Consider the following 23,539-nt stretch of genomic DNA (forward strand, 5'->3'; position numbering starts at 1 on the left):
AATTTTGTTTTTAAAAGAAAAAGAATGAATGAGTAATTAATAAAATAATAATTAAATTAATTTTAAATTAATGAGATTTTTTTATCGAGAAAAAATTATAATTATTTTTTCATAAAAGTAGCATTAAAGAAAAAAAATGCAAGAAGTCATACAAGAATTGTAATAAAAGAAACGAAAAACTGATTCTGGGCCAAACACAAAAGCTATTGGGTTGAATGATATATGGGCTTTCTGAATAACCCAAACCCAAAATGAAAACCTTACTATAAATTCTATAAATTTCACAAACCCTAATTGCAGAGCAGAGCACACACACTCCTTGTAGCCAAACTCATTCGGTTGCCGTTTTTCCTTCACATTTAATCAACAACATGGCTGAACGTGGTGGAGATCGTGGTGGTTTTGGCAGTGGTTTTGGTGGTCGTGGTGGTGAAAGAGGTGGTCGTGGTGGACGTGGTGACAGAGGTCGTGGTGGTCGTCGTAGAGCTGGAGGAAGACGCGAAGAAGAAGAGAAATGGGTTCCAGTGACCAAGCTAGGTCGTCTCGTGAAGGAAGGTAAGATCCGAAGCCTTGAACAGATCTATCTTCATTCTCTCCCAATCAAGGAGCATCAAATCATCGATACCCTCGTGGGTCCCACTCTCAAGGATGAGGTGATGAAGATCATGCCGGTTCAGAAACAAACCCGGGCTGGTCAGAGAACCCGGTTCAAGGCTTTTGTTGTGGTTGGTGATAACAATGGTCACGTTGGTCTTGGTGTCAAGTGTAGCAAAGAAGTAGCTACTGCGATTCGTGGTGCTATTATCCTGGCTAAGCTGAGTGTGATTCCAGTGAGGAGAGGTTATTGGGGTAACAAGATCGGAAAGCCACACACTGTTCCTTGTAAGGTTACTGGAAAGTGTGGTTCTGTTACTGTTCGTATGGTTCCTGCTCCTCGGGGTTCTGGTATTGTTGCTGCTAGGGTTCCTAAGAAGGTTTTGCAGTTTGCTGGTATTGATGATGTTTTCACTTCCTCCCGGGGATCCACCAAAACCCTTGGAAATTTCGTCAAGGTTTTCATCTATCTCTCTAATCTATTTATACTTACTAGTTGTTTGAATTTTAATTTGGTTATGACTTCTGATTGTTTGCTAAATTGACAGAAGGAATGAACTTTTGTGTATTGTTATGGCAATACTATGATACATGGTTTCTTTATTTTAGACGGAATTATGCTGTTAGAAGTTTATTGTTGTTGGTTAATTGAAGTGTCTATTGAATTATATGCCAATTTATGTTCAACTGAAAGTGAATATGATTTTGTTACATTGTGATCATGTTCAAATTGATTGTGAGTTTGTTAAACTGTACTATTTATCTGGTTGAACAATAATTCCGTGGTCTATGAATCATCGACACAACATTGACATGAATTCATATATTGAATTGTGCCATTTTCTCATTTTAATATCATGTCTTGTTGTTTCATAGTGCGGTGGCCTATTGTTATTTTGAATTAACATAAGTCAATATCAATCCAAACTTGCATTTTGATTCATATTATCCCTGTTGGTATTGTGAATGTGAATTGATTTTAAAGAAGGACCAAACTTATGTATGTGCATTTTGTATGGTTCTTCACATAAAATTAAATTTTTGTGTAGAACCATGCAATGGACATATTCTTTGTCTCCTAAGAATTTGTCTGTTATGAATTGCAGTTTTTTTTAGTTGGCAACATTTGACTGGGTATATTACTATGACATTTCATTTACTTTTCTCACATGTAACCTTCTCTAATTTATGATTTATCTGTGCTGTGACATTTCATTTTACAGGCCACTTTTGACTGTTTGATGAAAACCTACGGTTTTCTAACACCTGAATTCTGGAAGGAGACAAGGTTCTCCAAATCTCCATTCCAAGAGTATACTGATCTGTTGGCCAAGCCAACTGCTAAGGCTTTGATCCTTGAAGAAGAAAGGGCGGAGGCTTGAAGTTGAAGTTTTGGTTTTGTTGGATGATCATGGTGTGTTTTAAACATCCTAGGAACTAGTAATTATAACTTTTGCTGCGTATGTTGTTTCCTTCTGTACTGAAGGCCAATTTATAGTTTCCTGCATTTTGTATTTTTCAACTTTGATGTTTGGATATTTATCTGAGTTTTGAATACTAAATTTTTCTTCCTTATCCTCACCTTGCCAAAGAAACTAGTTTCAGTTTCGTGATAGTCTGAAGAAAAGCAAGTGTGTTTCTGCTTTTAGTAAGATGCCAATCTGCATGTATGGATTCAGAGTTGTGCAAATATGCTGGCTTACATTGGTTTTGGTACCATGATTCCAAACATGCAATTATAATAATCCTTAAGAATTTATTTTGAAATAATCATTTATCTAGTTTTTTCCTCTTTTCATTTCATCCTTGCGACCATCTTTACTTGGCATTTGGCAATTTCAGACGGCACAATAATTCAGAGAAAAGAATGTGCTTCTTCCCTTTGATAAAATGTTGGTGTTTAGAATCATAATAGCCTTTGCAAAATATGGTTGATCACGTTTATTCTAGTACGCTATGGATCCAAACATGCCAATCAGATTGGTTTTGATAATTATCTGAGTTTTGAATAGCAGATTTGTCTTGTCCTGGGCTTGCCAAAGCAACTAGTTTCAGTTTCGTGATAATCCAGAGAAAAGCAAGGGTGTTATTGCTTTTTATGATATGTCAATCTGCATGTTTGGAATCTTAGTGGATTTTGCAAATATTGCTGGCACCATGAATCCAAACATTCCATTCAAATACAATACTCATTTGACAAGTTATGTTGAAAAATTCATCATTTTATTTAGTTATTCTCTTTCCATTTCACCCTTGTTACCATCTTTACTTGGCCTTGGTAGCCAATTTGACTAATTCAGATGGTGGCATAATAATTCATGATAGCCTTTGCAAAATTGGGTGGATTGCTTTATTCTAGTACACCATGAATCTGAAGCCTTTGCAAAATATGGTTTTCTTAATTCTAGTACACCATGAATCGGAAAATGCAAATTTTATTTTTTATCATGTAAATTCAAAAAAAATTGCCAGTATTTTGGGTCTTTTCATTTCACCCTTGCCAAGTATTGGAGAGGAGTTGTGTGTTGAATCTGCCCATCCCATGTTCCTTGTTTTATTTCTGATGTCTACGTGAACTTTATGAATCTTTGTTTGGGGTACTAAATTTCAAGTATATCTTTTTTACTCGTTACTGTGACGACTGATGAATGAGGTAAAGTGCCATAAATTCCCACAAGGGAAAAACTGGTTCATACCCACGGTATCAAAACTTGCTATTTTATGAAAGTTAGTGTGATTGATTGAGGTTAATGCTGTGGAAGTAAAGTATGTTTGCTTTGCAAATGAAAAGCAGTGACCTCTTGGTATTGCGGTGCTACTTTCAAACATGGCAGGAAGGTCCCTCCATGTGATAAATTAGTAGGGCAACCCAACATGTGAATGAATCAAGTCATGTTTACGATACACGTATCTCTTCCCAAATTTAGCTCATCAATCGATTCCCTAGTTTCACATCCACGAATCTATGTGAATACTAGATAATTCTAATACATTTTTATTATATTATTACTTCACAAATTATATGCTTATATACCAGTTAATTCTGCATTATTATTGTTAAATGAAGATAATCAGTGTACATCATATAAGTTGCAAAGATTGTTTTACAACTTTCAGTGTTAAAATGGAATGACAAGCTGAAGTCAAGACCAATTTTGGGTAAATAGGATGAAAGAAACCTTCTAAGACAAACGTCTACAGTGGATTCTTGAGTGTAACTAAAGGAAATCGAAAGCATCCTTAGCAGTTGGGCAAGGGAGGGAAGCCTTGGATAAAAGTAAGGCAATGGTGTAGGCATGTAGTGGCTTATGACATGGTACAATCGTTGAGTTCATAGCCATGCTTTGAGGCATTTTTATTTGTTAATCTATATATAAAGAGTTCCATCCACAATGAATGTAAACACCTGTCTTTTGCATCTTAGATCTTGCCAAACAGAAACTCCACTCACAACTGTCAGTATCACTATCCTTTTGCCATTAGTAACCACCAACACTTGACTTATAACATAACCAATGGTTATAAACTTGTCTTACTCTGACATACCACCACACAAAAGGGGAGTTCTACAGGATGTATTTCAATTTCAACCAAATTAAAATACAACTCCTATGTAATAAATAGTGACAGTGATATTCGCTTAATTCAAATAAATATAAAATAAATTACCAATCGAGTCTCTAAACTAATCATCCACCTTTTATTTATTCTCCATTGTCCTACTTTATGTTTGGTGTATAAGTGTAGGTTGTAAGTTTTACTTTGAAAGAAAAAAATGAATGTTCAACAACATTTTTTATTGAAGGAGAATGTTGAACATATAAAGTGAGAATATTTTATATAATTATTGTATTAAGATTTTAGATTAAAATGTGGTGTTCAATTCACTTATACGTATGATTGTTCAAAACTCAAGTGATAATTTCTCTGCTCTCCTTACGACTTAACAAATGATATCAAAATTGATGGTTTAGTTGTCGATATGTGTCAGTGATACAAGTGTACGGGGATAAAAAAACAGTATATCATTTTGGTTGTCTCTCAATTTAGTTTGAAATTCTTAATCGAGTTACTTTCCTTATCTCACCGCTTTGTTTATTTCTTTTGTTGCTCGGTCATTATTACTAACCCAACTCTTTTAGGGAGATTTCCTTCTTGTACTGCCATTTTATTAGCTTTACACTGTCCACTGTCCACCATAGTAATGAGAGTGACTCAGTTTTACAGTTCAGTTAAGAAATATTAAACAAAGGGTGGAAAGTACAAAAACAAACAGGATGAGACTTACTACAATTGGTTGTTTTAAAGCACTTGGTAGGGATGTTTTCAAATTGTTCTTTGTTAAAATCCACAAGTCCTGTTAATGCAAAACATCTTCATAAAGTAGTGTTTTTTAAAGTGTATTATAAAGTGTTTTATTACAACAATTGATAAAAAAAAAAAAATCAACTCTTGTCTTGTGTTTTAAACGACTTGATAGTTTGATATACATGTACATCGATATTTATATGAAATTATTGATTTTTAAATCAATTATTGTATGTACTTTATCTACTACTTTAATGAAATCATGAGTCATGATCAATAATCAGCTAATCAATTGCCAAGTGTCTAAAAGAAATATAAAATGTAAGTATTATTATGGAAAACCCGACGAAGATTCAAAACTTCTTGGATGATTATAAAGCGAACCTTCTTTCCAACATTTGCATATGGGGTCATAACTCACAGTTAGCAACGTATATGCCAATACAAAACTACTCAAAAAATGAAAGGACGACGTAAATGCATGATTACCATTATTCTTACGCAAATATGTTTTGCTATTTGTGAAAATTTGGTTGTTTTCTATTCTACCTCGTATATCAAAATTGCAAATGTTATATCAAAAGTGATTGGATGAGATGTTTCGAACCTCTTTAGTTGAATCAAATGTTTTGGGATCAAATAAATGATTGGTAATGCAGCGACCTTAAATTTTGAAGGAGAACTTCATCGTTTTTTGTAATACTATTGACTCAAGAAATTAGATTTCATGGTATTTATTTTTGGAAATCACACAATATGTTTGATTCAAAATCCATCTTTTTTGTATTACATAAATTATCTTCATAGAAGATAAATCACACTTAAACCAAATCAAACACTTAATGCTAATACCTCTTGTAATCAAAATCAAACCATTTTTAATTACAAAATCCATTAATTTCATGGATGTATTAAGTCATACAAATTCGTTTACGGTTATCACTATATTTGAATCCTCTAACTTTCATTGATTTACTATTCTTTCTCTCCGGATCTCTCAATTTATTTTCTCTCACATCTTTTCCCTCCATTTTAAACATCATCATTTTATCTATTTTATCGAAATTATACTTAAAATGAATCTACCTTTCTCTGTCCTGTTATAACTTCATTTTCATTTGATTAGTGTTAAAGGGTAGTAGGGGTCTCCTCTCCCATATCACAAACATGTTTACCAGCCAAGTACCTTCTTATAACACCTCTACAAGAAGGGCCCCATTTGCTATCCTACGCCGACGAACATTGCATGGAGTGCGCATTACGCTACCAAGTTTAAATGATAAAAACCCCATGTTATCAAACTCATTATCAATATCAACGTTCAATACTTTACTTACTCTGTCTTTCTCTGTCACACAGTTTTGGTCTGCTTAACAACTAACTATCCATTCATTCATACACAAACTCATTAATTAATTATTATTATTAATCACCTTTCTTTAATCATAATCACTCACTCTCCGTTAACAAACGAAAACGAAAACGAAAATTGTGTTTAAATTCAGAATCTAGAGAGAGAAACAAAACAGCCATTAAGCAGTAGTATGAAACAATCTCTCTCTCTCTAAAACTTCATTCTCATTCTCTCTCTTGCACTTCATCTTTGTGTATTCGTAGCATTTGGATGTTCGTCTGAGTGGTTTCGTTTTGGCATCAGTGAGATCGGCGATGGCTGAATTTTCCGGTGACGTGGGAATGGAACCGACGGTGGTGACGCCGGTGCCGTTGACGGTTTCCGGATCGTTTAAGGAAGGGAAAAACTCATCACGAAGACGTACGCATTCGATGAGACCTAGTTTGGATGCGGATGAGTTCATGAACTTGCTTCATGGTTCGGATCCAGTGAAACTGGAGCTTAATCGACTTGAGAATGATGTTAGAGGTGTGAAAATGTAGTTCGATCTGAAGATTTTCTCAATTGATATCGTTTCGTTTTTCTTGATTTTAGTGTGTTCTATGTGTTTGCAGATAAGGATAGAGAATTATCAGAAGCACAAGCAGAGATCAAAGCGTTGAAACACTCTGAAAGACTTAGAGAAAAAGCTGTTGAAGAGGTTGCTTCTGATTTTCAGTTTCGTTCTATTTGAATTGATTTTAAATTTCCAAAATTATCATGCCGTTACGGTTAGGATTTTGCGATTTTTTTTCTTACTAATTTTGGAGTTTTTTTTAGTTTTTAATTTTGTTATGATTGATTATAATTTATTTACTTATTTAAGAGAAAATATTTTTATTCTTTTTTACAAGCCATTGTTTGGTGATATTAATTTGAATTTTAATATCACATATGTACGCGGTAATTATGTTTGGGCTGAATTACAGGGCCGGGAGCCGATTTATTTGTTGGTTTTGTATTTTTAGCCTTAATTTTTTATTTATTTTCTAAAAGAAACCTTAATTGTTGTAATGATTTTTTACCCAGTAATTATTGGCGCTTAATCATTATTTGCATTGTTTTAGTGCATAATGAATTTTTGCATTGTTTATAGATCAGATGGTTACTGGTCCGGGATTCAAATCCCGGCCACCACCAAAAAAAAGATCAGATGGTTACTTGAAAACTTGATCCTTTGTCATAATTTATTAATCATGTTACTGTATCTTGTTAATGCATCCTTAATTTGTTAGCTTGAAAATTAACTTTTTATATTTTTTGTTTGTGTGTAGCTTACTGAAGAATTGTCGAAGGTAGATGGAAAGCTGAAGTTTACAGAAAATCTTCTAGAAAGCAAAGTATTTCCTGGAGCCTCTATCAAACGTTAGAGATGTGCATTTTTTTTTTCCTTCATGTTGTGATGTGTTTACTGAACGAGTATTTCTTGCAGAATCTCGAAATAAAGAAAATCAATGATGAAAAGAAAGCATCGATGGCAGCTCAGTTTGCAGCTGAAGCTACTCTTCGAAGGGTCCATGCTGCTCAGAAGGATGACGACATGCCTCCTATAGAAGCCATTCTAGCTCCTTTAGAGGCTGAACTCAAGCTTGCTCGGCAAGAGGTATGTATTGCCTTATTTTTTCCTATTTTGAATGGTAGTTTCTGTGTGAAAATACCGGTTAAAGGGCACTGAGGCTGGCTTGTCACATGTGATTCATTTCCGACTTGTTTCTTGCAGATTGCTAAACTTCAAGATGATAACAGAGCTTTGGACCGTCTTACGAAATCTAAGGAAGCAGCACTTCTTGAAGCTGAAAGGACTGTTCAGGTTGCCTTGGCCAAGGCCTCCATGGTGGATGATCTCCAAAATAAAAATCAGGAGCTAATGAAACAGATTGAGATTTGCCAGGTATTTGCAATCTTTTATGCTTTTCTCTTTCATAATACATAGTAAGTTGTTACCATAATGATGTAACTTTTTTGTACTTGGTATCACCATCACCTCTCCCAGGAGGAAAACAAAATTTTGGACAGAATGCATAGACTGAAGGTGGCAGAGGTTGAAAAGCTCACCCAAACTGTCAGGGAACTAGAGGAGGCTGTCCTTGCAGGCGGTGCTGCTGCAAATGCTGTGAGAGATTATCAGCGAAAATTTCAAGAAATGAATGTAATTTGTTAAATTCGCATAGTTTGCCTTTCCAGTTGCTTCACTCTTGATTTTTTTTTTTTGCTTCTAGTTAAGAGTTTTTGCATGGGCTGTTTGACATTTTAGGAAGAAAGAAAAACTCTCGATCGGGAGTTGGCTCGTGCCAAGGTAACAGCAAACAGAGTAGCTGTAGTAGTGGCTAATGAATGGAAAGATGCTAATGACAAAGTGATGCCTGTAAAACAATGGCTTGAAGAGCGACGATTCTTGCAGGTGGATATTTTTTAATTTCTTTGTCCTTTGTATTTAATCCTTTGTTGCTTTGTCTTTAAGTACACATTTAAATCAACCTTTAACAGTTTCCATATTTTATTGAACCATATTCTTACAGGGAGAGATGCAGCAACTTCGGGATAAGCTTGCTATATCTGATCGCACTGCAAAGTATGAAGCACAGTTAAAAGTAATAATCTGGTTTTACAACCTGCATGTATTAACTTAGGAGATAAGTTCTGCCATTACTCAAGGTAAACCTTTTACAATTTTCAGGAAAAATATCAATTACGGCTTAAAGTGCTACAAGAGAGTTTGAGAGAAACTTCTAACAGTATTAATCGCGGCACTTCAGAGGGAAAATGTGTTAGCAATGGGCCTTCCCGACGACAATCCCTGGGTGGAACAGATAGCATATCCAAACCCAACTCTAATGGGTTTCTGACTAAGAGAACATCATCCTTTCAAATAAGGTCCTCTGTGTCCTCCAGCTCAATTTTGAAGAATGCTAAAGGCGCATCTAAGTCTTTTGATGGTGGCTCTAGGTCACTGGAAAGGAGTAAAATTCTTCTAAATGGAAAGCCACCAAGTTCGTCGTTTAACCAGTCTTCTGAAAGAACTAAAGACAAAGAGGAAAACAATAATTGGAAAGGAAGTTTGGATGATAAGCCAAATGACTTGCCATTAGTAGATATAGAGGATAATGTTCCAGGAGTTTTGTATGATTTGCTGCAGAAAGAGGTCCTAGTGTTGAGGAAAGCTGGTCATGAAAAAGATCAAAGCCTAAAAGATAAAGACGATGCCATTGAGGTTAGTAATCTTTTTAAACCTGTTTGGATTTTAATCTTAGTTTTCTTATTTACCATTGCAATCTTAGTTAATTGTTGCAATGGTCATTATCTGCCAGATGCTAGCAAAAAAAGTGGATACATTGACCAAAGCTATGGAAGTTGAGGCAAAGAAGATGCGAAGGGAGGTAGCTGTCATGGAGAAGGAGGTGGCTGCAATGCGCGTGGACAAAGAACAAGAGACAAAAGCCAAGCGTTTCAGCAATGTGAAGAGCCCTATGAACAGTGCTCAGCAACAGCTTGTTACTGGGAGGTACTTCTTTTTCTCTTTTTGGTCACATTGCTGTGCTTTTTATTCAATGAAGTACTATAGCTTGCTTTTTTTCTGAAACTAGGAGCTTTGATTAACTTACAAATTCATTCTCTTTCTTGTTCCAATGTTTATTTCAAGTAATTATTCTATATGTGTTTCTGTACAAGGATATAAACTATATCAATTTCCTGAATTTAGTTTGCAGCAGTTGCATTTGTATGAATTTGTATCTGTAAGATAAAATTACATGAGTTGCATTTGTATGATTATAGACCTAGGTTTAACATTTGTATGAGTATGACTTCATATTTTATATTTTTTGCAACTATGTCGCATCTATTTATGCAGCTTAACTTGGCTGTAATTCAACTGCATGTATTGTTTACGAAAATTTTCAGTTAGATGTTATGATTTTATTAGACTTTCATTTTTATTTTTATGGTGTCCTCTTCAATGACAATATTTTCCTTCAAATGTAGTATGATTTTTGATTTGCCTACATATTTAGTTCATTCTTCTTTGAACTGATCGTTATCATTTATCGCAAACTAGATTTAGTTCAAGGTGCTTTGTTAACTTTTTCTCAACCTGTTGAATATGTTCCAAGTTTCAAATGGGTGTTCTAGTGTCTTATGAACAGATAAATCCTAACCTTAAGAATAGGATATTATAGGTAGTTGATAGTTATTTCAAAACAATATATGACCTTTCTCTTTTTATTATTTAAATAAAGTTAGAATCCATTTTTAGTGGATAGTTATTTTACACTTGAAGCTTCTCTTTTCTCTTTATATTATATACTAAATAATAACATTATACAATTAAGCAAATACTATTATCTTCTAAAAAGTGGGTTAACACGTACTCCCTCCGTTTTAAAATGAGTGTCGCTTTAGCCAAAAAAAATTTGTTTCAAAATGAATGTCACTTTCAGTTTTCAATTCAATAATAACTTTTTCTTTTCAATTGTACCCTCCAATCAATATACTTTGCACACTACTTCCAAAGTATTACTTTTAAAACTAACAAATAGTTAATAAGGATAATTTCGTAAAATAACCATTATCTTTCTTTTAATCATTGCATTTCTTAATATGTGTGTAAACACCTAAAACGACATTCATTTTGAAACGGAGGGAGTACATGAGTAGGTGTGCCCGTCAAGACACTAGTACATAAAATGTGGTAGAACATTATATCCTGAAGGGAAATTATTATTATTATCGACTACAGATTAAACAATATGATTTGTTCTCTTGGAATCTGATTGTTGCAATGATGGGTCCTCTGGGTCATGTCAAATTATCCTGATTTTCTCTTATCTTCTAAAGAGCCTACATATTGGCATTTCCCCATAATTTTTGTATATTAGCCTTTCAGCACAACCCTATAATGTTTATTGCATTATTGTGTAATCTTTATTTATCTGAGTTATCCATGTAGCCAGGCCCCACTTTGTGGGATAAGGCTTGGTTGTTGTATGCAGATTCGAAACTGGTAATCTAACGTAGTATTGTTAGCCTTTAAGGTTTGTTATTGCCATTAATTATGTTTTCTTTTTCTTAACTAAGTTAAATTAGGACCCTACTAAAATTGATGAAACAAAAGAATAAAGGACCCAGAATGTGAAATATATTTATTTTAAGCCTTTTCGCAGACTTAATATCGAAATTTCAATTATGTTACTGCCTTTTGTTTCTTGTCTAACTTTTCACGTTTCTGCTTTTCTAACTACTCGGCTGATGGGGAATCTTACATTTGCACAGAAACATGTCTAGGGGAGGATTAACACGCAGCACCCAGTGATAATAAGTCTATTGCAGAAGCACAGTGATAATAAGTCTATTGCAGAAGCACCAAGGAGTGAACTTTCATAGCATAATTATTCCGTGGTTAATGATATTGGCCGTGAATTGGAATGCATCTAACCTAGACTTCTTTGTTCTCTGCTTAGAGAGATTGGCTAAGAAGCAAAGCAAAGGAAGGTGGTTAACATGGAGCTAACTTTCAGCTTTTCATTGAGTGTCTGTGTGGTTGTATAGGTAGCTTTATCTCTTATTTTATCCATCTGGCAGTTGATATTTGTAATACGCAGATAGTGTGATTGTGTTGGTTCTGGTTTTGTTAATATTTTTGTAATCAAATCGAGAACTAAGCTTATTTGGTTGTGCAATACATTCATAGTATCAAGTTGATTGTAAGTTCATGTTTGAGCGAAGCACCACATGCTGCTTTTTCATTTATTTCCCTCTTGTTAAACTTGTAAGGGCGTACTACCAGTAAAAGGAAAACTTATTCGGGTAGTATACATACGTTATTGTACCTACAACCTCTTGTTGAGAACTTATAATGATCATCATGCAGATGAAGCACCGTGTTTTTCTAATTTGTTATTTTACTTACATTTTGTGTTATTTGAATTGTATTTTTTTTTTTTAATTTAGGCTCGCTGTAAGACGGCTCAAAGGTCAAAAGAATGCTCTATCCATTCTAAAATTTGGTTGTTTAAGGCATCTGAACATAAAACATGGAACCATTTCATTATAAATAATATTGTAAAAAGAAAATGATGTCTTGACAAAAAAAGAAAACAAAGTGATGTTAATTATGTATAGGACTAAATAATCTTCAGTTTCTTAGACACCTAAGGTTTTTGTAACTAAATTTAAATGCTTGAACAATCAAAGTTTTGAAATGGAGGAAGGATATATAGTACATGTGAAAAGATTAGCCGATAATGCTTTAATACAAAAAATAAATAAAAAATCATTGGGTAATGATTGGGGTGGGAAAGTGCACCACATGACAAGTTACGGACCACAAATTATCATGATACAGTAAGCAGTACTTACGTATATGTTTGCATAATCTATTTTTATATCAAAAGATAAAATAAAATGATAAGGGCTTAAATATAAGTTTGTATAAAAATATTTTTACATCAAAGGATAGAATAGAATAATGTTATATTGTTTTTGAAAAAAAAGTTGTTTTCATGAACTATTTCGGGGTTTCACTAAATCTTACTATAATTCTGCTCTTTATCCAACATATTTTGCTCATTCTCAACCAAACTTTTAAAAATGCCTCTGCGTGAGTTAACCTAGTGTTAATTCTGTGTGAGTTAACTCACGCAACGTTAATCTCTGCGTGATTTAACTCACGCTAGTGTTAATCTCGGCGTGAGTTAACTCACGCAGGGGCATTATGAGAATTTCAGTTGGGAACGAGCAAAATCAATTAGAGAAAGAGCAGAATTCATCTTACTACGCCTCCTCACACTAGATCTCATCACACCTTAGACACTCTCAACCCCCTTGCACAATTCTCCTTAGACCCCCTTGCAGTCTCCCCTCATGTCTCATCACTAGTATTGTCAAATACTCGAATGCCTGGAATTTAAGTAGAAGTTGAAGGCACGTTGATGGATCGAAAAGTAATGTGGTAGGAGATTTTCAGTGCTATTATTGTGATCACTAATCTCTATTATATATATTTGCACTATTTTATTTTGATAGTACACATGGCATCCTTATATTGAAAGGTGCATTTATTGTTTTGTGTAAGACTTATGTAATTAACATGATTATGCAAGTTGACTAAAAGGCTTATAGTGACAAAAAAATAAATGGAATATTTTATTCAAATTATTTTTGCTATTTAATGTGTTACTAATTTCATTACTAAATTAATGGCATAATTGATGTGACTTACTTGCTTCTTTTTTCCTATAAATATTGTTTGTTCGTCTCAAACATCTTTACATCATTTAGAATTCATACTAAAATTTTAAAATTATTCTCAAAGTCTCCCTTTTATTTTATTGAAACACTTTTCTTCTTAACATATTTTTTTCATCACTCTAATTTCAAAAATTGATTCAATTTATGATATTACTCCACTACATGTTGTATATATCCATGCATTTTGTTCAAATTCACATATTCATCCTATGATACCCTCGAGTTCTAACGGCTTATGACAAGATATGTACCAATTACATGTTGGTACATAATTCTTAATTATCATCGAATCAAATTGTAATCAACACATCATCATATTAAGTTAGCCAATTCTTGAGTTTTTTTTCCTATATATAGTCAATTTGTCTTTCATCATTTGTATATGCATCTTCCTTTCGTACAAATTGTTTATAATATCATTTATTTGAAATGCAAATATTTCTACCTCCTGACCAATTCAATTTTATTGATTTCATTAATATCAAATTGATTTAGGCACCTTTTTTTTTCCTTCCGAATTTTGATTCCCTTTTATAGGTTTAGCTGTCGGCTCTGTTAATTTTAGGGTTTTCATCCCCATATATATTTACACCTTTTGAAAAAAGTTTGCTTCATGTTTTAATGAATTTCATTATTTTTCTATTAATTTGAAGCGACGTAATTGAAAGACGTTTTGAATCAGATTTCTTCATTCCAAAACTATTTTTTTTGCCACTATTAATAATGAGAGATATGTGAAAGGCATGTCAATGTTTTGTTCTTCCAACGTTGAAGTTGTGCATATAAAAGAGAATTCTTCCTTAAGAAAAAAAACAGAGAATTCTCAAGTATTTTTGGGTAACATATTAGTTGATAGTTCTCAAGATATTATATTTTTATCTTACATTTTTGTGGTGCAAACTATTCATGTATGTTGTAGAACAAGACCGACCCCTGCGAAAATGTAGAAAATTTATTTTAGTTTTTTTTTTCAATGAATTTTATCTAAACCTCACTATTTTCTTTATTATTTTCATTTGCTCCTATTCAAAAGAACTGATTTAATTTATTAAGTTTTTTCGTTTCTATTGTCAATCACTCATTTTCACTAAACATGGCGTTGATATATATTATTTCACATAAATTATTTTAACATCAAATCTCATCCATTCATTTCATTTGATAAATTAGTTCACATGCATCAAATACTCTTTATCACCTAATCAAGCGTTGGCTCAGTTGGTAAGGAACGGGCCACTTCCTTGTAGAAGGTTGTGTGTTCGATTCCCTCTGCCGATGTGAGGACAGTGTTGGTGGGTGATCTGTAAGTACCTCTATAAGTGCCCTTTAGGCCCGGAGGCATGCCCTGACCCTGGTGGTGACCGGAGCCGAACCCACCTAAACTTTTTGTAACCAAAAAAAAAAAATCAAGCATTCCATTTTTATCTCCCGATATTTATTTATTTCTGCCATCAACACATACTCAAACTTCTTTGTTAATTTTTTTACAAATTGCATGATAAAACACATACTTATGGTTGTTTGAGTCACTCATCAACATCGATAATATTTATTTGCCTTTATTTCATACCCATGTTTTTTTATTTATTTTAAAATTATATTAAAAAAAAAGACAACAATCTTGGCTAAACTATCAATATCTCTATCTGTATCCTTATCTACATCTACAATCTACATCTACATCTACAATATAAACAAGTGAAACCATTTTCATTCAAAAGTACATGTGGCATGTTATAGTCTCATTCTAATTAATGTCAGGCTAATTAATGCTAGAAAAATTCAAATTTCCATTACATGGTATATGCTTAGCACCTGGTATTTCAGTCTCAACACATACTTCCATATACTGCCTCTATTTTAAAAAATCATTCTATTTATTATTATGATCAAAATGATATCTAGAAATTTAATTGCCTGATATCAAATCAAACAAGAAACAGCCCATAAAAAAATCAAACAAGAAACTATCAACTGCCAATTAATAAAATTAAATTCAAATTATTCAACACTTATAACAGTCCTAAAAATGAATGTTGACAATTGGTCTAATTCAAGACTATCGTTGAATTGTTTCTCACCTATTAAAATCAAATTAAAACCAAAATAAAATAGTGAAAGGTAATGATTCTTTTTGTCACAAAAAGGAAATAAAATAGCTCAGATCTTTATCTCTCATCCTATTCTCATCACTATTACTATTTTTCAAAAATGGTTTTGAGAACGGTAAGAAGATCAAGAACACCTTTAGTTCCTACAATTTCATCAAATTTTATTGTTGATTGCATCAGACCGTTCCCCTTCATCATGGTTTGTGACCATGGTTTAGGATTTTATTGCTAATAGTTGGATTTTTAGCTGTACAGGAGAAAATAAGAGGGCGAATGTTAGTTATCAAATAATTTGTTGAGAAATTGATTTTGAAGCTGAAGAAAGGCATAAACGAAAGGGATCTTGAATCTTCTCTCATGATTTATATTTTGTTCCAATTCTCTCTTGATTTATATTTTGTTCCAAATAATTGTCTACTATATATCATTTTTGAAAATGCTTCATTTGAGATATTATTTTCATCATATAACGATATGATCTTATTCATTAAATTTCTTTTGCTATTAATATAACATATTTATTTTCCCATATATTTGTTTGCGGATGACCATATTGCTACTCAATGTTCCTCAAATTTACAAAGAACTTATCGGATTTATAACTAAAGTATATCTCAGTTTAATCGACTTTAATTCCTTCCAGTTTGGTTGTGTTTCTTCTAATTGGGAGGAAACTCAACATTATTGAAATTTCTTTTATCGGTTTTGTTTACAATGTGTTCATTATTTTGCAGAGACCTTTATAATATTGAGAACAAAGTAGTTTCCTATCTATATATTCAGTTCAAGGTCGCGCATCCTATATTAACTATCAGGCCCAAACTTTAGTTTTTTTGGTAATTTGTCATTTACTCATTTTATACCACGAATCATATGTAATAAGTGTGTATTTTAGTCTTTTTAAGGCTTTTGTTTATTTTTCTTCTTTGTGTTGTTTGGATTAGTGTTACATTATAAGAATTTTGAATTAGGGTTTCATTTTTCTTTGTTGCAGCTTCTCTTCTGGATTCTTAAGTTTCTTTTTTGACATATTCTAGATTCTTACGTTGCAAAAGTTTTTCTGAATTTTATTACTATGATTATTTTTGAATTTTGCTAAAAAAAAAAATCTAAATTTTTATTGCAACTTTATTTTTGAATTATGTGTTCTCACGGAATTTCATATATTTTATTTTCAGTATTAAATAAATACAAACATTTGAAGAAAAAAAAATTCCTCTTTTATTTTTTTTGAGGGAAGTCTTCTTTTATTTAAATGCAGTTTTGGTCGAACCAAACCGTACACCATCGATTCAGTTTGGTTCGTTTTCACTTTTAAAAAATGATAAAACCCAAACCTCATTTGACTTTGAAGAGCATGTAAATGGTAATTTAAAAAATCATTATAACAATCAATATTTTCAATAAAACACGTTTACTCAATAATATAAGTATTGTACTACCTCTCATACAAACAAAGTTGTAAAGAGTGTATATACACATTAATCAAAATATATCTATTTTAAAAGGGGCACTTGCCAACAAATGTGTATTTTTTTTTATGTTAATTTTAAACCGAACCTCCACTAGATAGAACTAGAAAATTAGGTGTAAAACATATACAGTGACTAGACCTATGGGTTTTTAGATGCAATATTGCACATGTTAAAGCAACTGAAAGTAATAACTTATTGAAAACAACTATTATTTATTAAAAAACTACACATTTAATATAAAATGCACAACAATTATTTATTACTAAGACTCATTTAATATTTTTTGAAGTGTTGAGTTTGAGAGATTTTTTATTTTTTTAGTTAAATGGGGTTCAATTATGAACCAGCTGCATCACTTTATAAATGCATAAATAAAAGGAAACAAGAACAAAAGGAGTTGGGGGATGGACCAAAACCTTCTCAATAAAGCTAAGCTAAAAGCTGAGGGGCAAACACCAAACCAAGAAAAAAGTAAATAACAAGAAAATAAAAAGTAAAGAAAACCAAAAGAAAAATAAAAGGAACGAACTAAGAGAAAGTCCTTGAGTTATTCTGGTAACATATATACTCCTAGAGTTTGAAAGATTAAATCTTATTAAGTATTAATTATAAGAGCAAGTGACATGTACATAGAGACTCATTTAAGCAACCAAAAGGAGAGGTCCATTGTGGATGCTCTAACAATCGATTAACTTATTGATGAAAATTTTTGGTCGAAAATAATACAAAATAAATGCTTGCTGAAATTATCAATTTTTAAATATTATTGTTATTATTATTAATTATTATTAATAATAATAAATATTGATTTTTAATGTTTATTAGATATACTAATTAAATGTATCAATTAAGTTTGGTAACTAATTTTATATTTGATATTTTTTCGAGGTATCATGAAATTGGTATAAAGCTTACATCACCGCTAAGCAGTGACTAATCTTAGTTGGAAAACCTGTGGGATACATAAGACGAGTTCTCTCATCTCAGCCGAATATTTTCCATACACATGAGGCAGAAATTGAACTGCTATCCACATACTTACGAGGCTCTAATCTATTATCAATTTGACCATTTTTTCCTAGGGTCATAGCTTACGTGTTAATTCTAAGTGTTCGTACAACCGGTTCATCCTTCAATATTCCATTGAAAATCAATGAAGCATTGATACATGGATTTGAAAAGAAAGTACGAGACCTTAAAATTGATATGAAGGCAGCAGAGAGAATCAAACACGAGACCTTAAAAGTAGTCCCAGGCTAAAACAAGTGGGTTAGATCAAACTTATTCATTGTGTTCCCTTATTGACTTTGTTTATCCAAATAATTTGGAAAATATATAGATCTCCAAAAAAATCAAGAGCGAGGGATACTTGCTCAAACTTTGGACCCATTTGAGCACTTTAACAATATTATTCTATCGTTGTTTCCAGAAAATGAGAAGGAAAATATTAGCTTTGATTTGGTTTGTCAATCTGACCAAAATAAAAAGCTACAATGAAAATGGTATTCAATTGAGTTCTTGGATGATATTAACAGTTGCATATTTCTAACCACAAATTAAGATTTAAAGTTGGATGTCCAATAATATTGATGAGGAACATATACCAAGGTATTGTGTTTCAAAATGAGAAACCCCACATCTTCATCCAAAACCTTAAGACAATATGTATATTACTCATCTCATTTATATGTTCATAAATATCAAATCTTGCTGGCAATATAGAATTTTTACTCACACATGACAAATTAGCATTTCTCCCTTAAATGTGAGACTCTCTATGTCTATGATATGATGAAATAGTCAAATAAGGCCAGAGGCACAACATGGTAAAAAAGGTGGCTTGGTGATGGTTTCATAGAGATGTGTTCTTTTTTTCTCATTTATTTCATGAGAAGAGAGAAATTAAATTAGAAAAATTATTCGAACTAGAAAGAAATGACAAGGAAAACGTGTGAGTTGTGGGTAGTTTTATGAGTTTGTTGAAGGAGTTGGATATTACTGAGTAATTATTCTACCAAAAATATTAGACTCATTAAAAATGTTACATCAATTTAAAATGTACAATAAACATGTATTTTTCAACTCAGCATAACACATAAACGTTTTTCCTTTGTCATATCCCACTAAAGATTAAAAGTGAATGAACTTAAAATAACAGAAGTTAAATAAAAAATAGTTATCGCCTTGACAAATAAAAATTGCTTGAAAGCGAACAACTTCCAAAATATAATATTTAACATAAAAAAATTAAACAAATGACATTCAAAAGCTAACAAAACAAATCATCATAATTTCGGGACTGCAAGTGTAACCTACATTGGGTTGTATCTTTGCATTAGGCTAAAAGAAACTAGACAAATGATATCGACACCACAATTTCTTCCAAATTATTTAGGCACACGTTTGTGAGTCATCTCACTTATATCTTATTCAATATCTACTATTCCTTTCATTGTAGAACTTTAACTCTTATTTTACACGATAACATATCTCCCTCAAGTGTGACATTCTCTGTGTCCGTAATTACGTGACATAGTCAAATAAGGTCAAACCGATGTACAACATGATCAAAAAGGTAGATTAATGGTAATTTACTAAAAGTGTGTTTTTGTTCCTTTATTTCATGAGAAGAGATCAAAGAAATTAGAAGATGAAAAATAAATTTGAGATTGAGAGAACTGATACCGGTTAAAAAAAAATAAGAATTGTGTATTTTGTCCATGAGGTTATAAAGAATGAATTAAGTTGCAAGTGATATTATGAAATTGTTGAAGGAGTTGAAGATTTTTGTGTAATCAATTTACCAAAAAGTTAGATTGCGTTAAAAAAACTAATTTACCAAAAAGTTAGATTCGGGTAAAAAAACGCAACAACATATAAAGAATTTACTAAGCACATATTTTGTTAACTCAGCATAACACTTAAGTGTTTATCTATGGTTAAATTCCACCAAAGATCAAAGGATAAGGAATTTAATATCTTAGAGATTGATTAAAAAATATTGCATGAAAGTGAACAACACCCAAAAACATAAATTTGATATAAAAATTAAATAATTGGCATCCCAAAACTAACAAAACCGTTTATCGTAATGTTGAGAGTTCTAAGGGTGTCTATAGTAGGTTGGACTATCACATTAGGCTAAGTTAAACCACACAATTGTGATTGACATCACATCATTATCCAAAACCTTAAGGCATTAGGTGTATTGGTCATCTTACTTATATGTTTCTCAACGTCTACTTTGGCATCCAATAATGTGGAACTTTAAGTCAAAATTTACACATGAACATATATCTCTAAAGTGTGAGACTCAATGCGTCTGTAATTTGTTGATAGTCAAATAAGGTTAGGCGAAGGCACAACATGGTTAAAAAAAATGGATATAAAAAGTTAAACAAATGAAATTCAAAAACTAAAAAAAAAAAAAATTAATGTTTAGAGTTCTGAGGGAGTCTACAATGGGTTGGACCATCACATTTGACTATGAGAAACTCCACAAGTGATATTGACAGCACATCTTCGCGTAAAATCTTAAGACATTAGGTATATTGTTCTTCTCGCTTATACGTTACTCAATGTATATTATTGCACCCAAGTTTAACTCACTATAATGTTTAGAGTTCTGAGGGAGTCTAAAATGGGTTGGACCATCACATTTGACTATGAGAAACTCCACAAGTGAGATTGACATCACATCTTTGCGTAAAATCTTAAGACATTAGGTATATTGTTCTTCTTGCTTATATGTTACTCAATTTATATTATTGCACACAAGTTTAACTCACATATGAAACATAAACATCTCTCCCTTAAGTGTGAGACTATTATGTATGTGATCTGGTGAGATATCACATAAGGTCAGAGACACGACATGGTAAAAAAAAGTGGGTTGGCGGCAGTTTCATAGAGGGGTGTTTGTTTCTTTCTTTCATGAGAAGAGATAAAGTAAATTATAAAAGAAAAGAAAATTAAAATGAATTTGAACTTGATAGAAATGAAAAGAGAAAAAAAAATAAGGAGTGTGCGTTTTATTCGTGAGAGCATAGGAAACATAATGAATTGCTGGTGATTTTATGGATTTGTTGAAGAAGTTGAATATTACTGGGCAATTATGCTACCAAAATATTAGATTTATTGAAAATATGTACATCTATTTAAAATGTCTAACGAATATGTATTTTGTCAACTCATCATACATATACATTTTTCCATTGCAAGATCCCATGAAATACCATAAGTGAAGGAATTTGAAATGACAAAGGTTATTTTTTTTTGTGCATGAAAGCTAATCACATTCAAAAACTAAAATTTAAGATGAAAAATTAAACAAATGATACTCAAAAAATAACGAAACAAATCATCACATTAGGCTAGGATCCTACAATGGATTGTATTATCACATTAAGCTAAGATCAATCACAGAAGTGAGATTCACATCCTATCTTCTTTCAAAGTCTTAAGGCATTATGTATATGAGTCATTTCACTTATATGTTTCTCACATCTACTCTTGCATACAATACGGAATTTTAACTCACACTTGAGACATTAACATCTCTCCATTAAGTGTTAGGATCTTTGTGTCTGTAGTCCACCACCAAGAACAACTCTCGATCCCCCACAACGTCGAACCCGGATGTGATACCACCGTTGGGCTTTCTGTGGGAGCCTACGTTGATGTAGATAGACAATTTGGATAAAGAGAAACCGCACAAGTGATAATGATACAACCCAAACTCCATCTAAAATTTTAAGTAACACCTGATACATCACAATATTCCCTCCATCAAATATAACGGCATTCTAGCCCGTGCTTGGCACGGGTGCCCATGCTAGTATTGTTAAATATTGCAATATAATCAATGAGTAATAGTAGAAGCATTAAAAATAAAAAATGGAAAAATCGATCACTTGAAAATTCACTAGTTAAATTTAAATATCCATATATGTATATATGTGATCGAAAATAAACTACAATTAACATTATTAAAGTTTCTATACACTTCATGTTCCCTCCTATCTTACTATAAGAAAATTTTCAAAAAAAAAAATTGGTTCTAACTATAAGAAAAAGTCACAACTAATATGGAAGTAATGGGATGAAACAACCTCGGCACGAGAATATTGACTTTCAGTGGACCACTTAAATGGGTTTAAACCACAAAACATGATTACGACCACCATTATCAACAAATTTTTTTTTGAGAGAATTATCAACAACTTCATGGCCACATTTTGTTAATTAGGTTAATCAATAAGCCTTTGATATGAGAGCCATCATTATCTTGATCGGCCATAATCACAATATCAATATGGTCGTATCTCAAAAAAATCGGGTTGCATACCTTGTCAGATTTCAGACCTTGAATGGTCATCACATTCTTGACGATTTTGTTATCCATTGTTTTGTCTTCTTCTGACGACGTGTAGAAACAAATAAAAAATTTAAATGACAAAGATAATGTAGCATATCATTCTCAAATAAGCAGGTGACTCCTCTAATACTATTCAACGACATTATCAATTCGAGATAAAGTTTTCAAATCTGGTCAAAGGCTTCTCAATGACGAATTTGATGCATTGATACTCTTCAAACAACGACTCTCTAGTTTCTCCTCTGTATAAGGACCTGAGCAGTTTGAGACTTAAAATAATTTACAAGTGCCAAAAGCTCTGTCAAATTCAAAAACACAAACACTTAGAATTTTTTTTACAAACTTTACATATTAGATTTTCTCGGTGTCAGAAGTTACCAGAACTTTAAGTTTTGTTTACCACTCTCTAAGTACAAAGTGTAAACACAATCTTTTATTTGTTGAACTCTGATTGTGTAAGTCCTCTTGTGTGAGGCGAGAAAGTCTCAAACTTGTGTGTTTGAGCAGTTGTAATTTTGTGTGATTATAGATAAAAATTTCTTGAAAGTGCAACGGGACTGACCTAACTTCGAGTTGTAGGGTGAACCAGGATAATTGTTTGTTTTGTCTCTCTGATCATCTTAACTCCTTTGCTTCATTCAAACACTTAGAAAAGATTTTTCAAACAAAAAAGGGCCAACACAATTAAACCTCCTTCTAGTATTTTTCTCACCTTCGGAACTATAATTATTTCGTAGTAAATTTCAAGTACTCGTGTAGATTCTTTTTTGAAGCAAAGATTTGAAAAAATACAAACCAAAGAATCTATAGAAATGCATATTTGAAATTTATTACCAAAGAATTATATAATTTAAATTACATGGAGAACAAAGATAATAATTAAATAATAAAACAGTCACAATAGATTTTCTTTGATTATAAATTTCAAATATGTACTCTTATAGATTTTTTTTGTTTGCATTTTCCAAATATTTGTTTTAAAAAAAATCTCCAGAAGTACTTAACTTTTACTACAAAACAAGTACATATCTACTAG

At 32.2% G+C, this 23,539-nt stretch overlaps 2 protein-coding genes across 2 annotated transcripts; both read left to right on the top strand.

The window, feature by feature from the left end:
- The first annotated feature begins 296 nt into the window (after window positions 1-296).
- On the top strand, window positions 297-2,169 carry LOC146934675 (uncharacterized). Its single transcript, XM_085706627.1, has 2 exons — window positions 297-1,052; window positions 1,818-2,169. Exons 1-2 carry the CDS (start codon window positions 372-374, stop codon window positions 1,974-1,976), a joined length of 840 nt encoding a protein of 279 aa, XP_085562753.1. The 5' UTR covers window positions 297-371; the 3' UTR covers window positions 1,977-2,169.
- A 4,040-nt stretch (window positions 2,170-6,209) lies between these two features.
- LOC146934676 (microtubule-associated protein 70-2-like) lies at window positions 6,210-12,183 on the top strand. The gene is made up of 11 exons (XM_085706628.1): window positions 6,210-6,784; window positions 6,871-6,956; window positions 7,570-7,635; window positions 7,728-7,898; window positions 8,016-8,186; window positions 8,289-8,444; window positions 8,550-8,696; window positions 8,815-8,886; window positions 8,973-9,506; window positions 9,604-9,797; window positions 11,564-12,183. The coding sequence occupies exons 1-11, from the start codon at window positions 6,571-6,573 to the stop codon at window positions 11,601-11,603; spliced, it is 1,851 nt and encodes a 616-aa protein (XP_085562754.1). The 5' UTR covers window positions 6,210-6,570; the 3' UTR covers window positions 11,604-12,183.
- The last annotated feature ends 11,356 nt before the right edge of the window (window positions 12,184-23,539 follow it).

Source organism: Medicago sativa, chromosome 4, assembly GCF_051527215.1.
Source record: "Medicago sativa cultivar Bolivia chromosome 4, Bolivia_mono, whole genome shotgun sequence".
NCBI classification, from domain to species: Eukaryota; Viridiplantae; Streptophyta; class Magnoliopsida; order Fabales; family Fabaceae; genus Medicago; species Medicago sativa.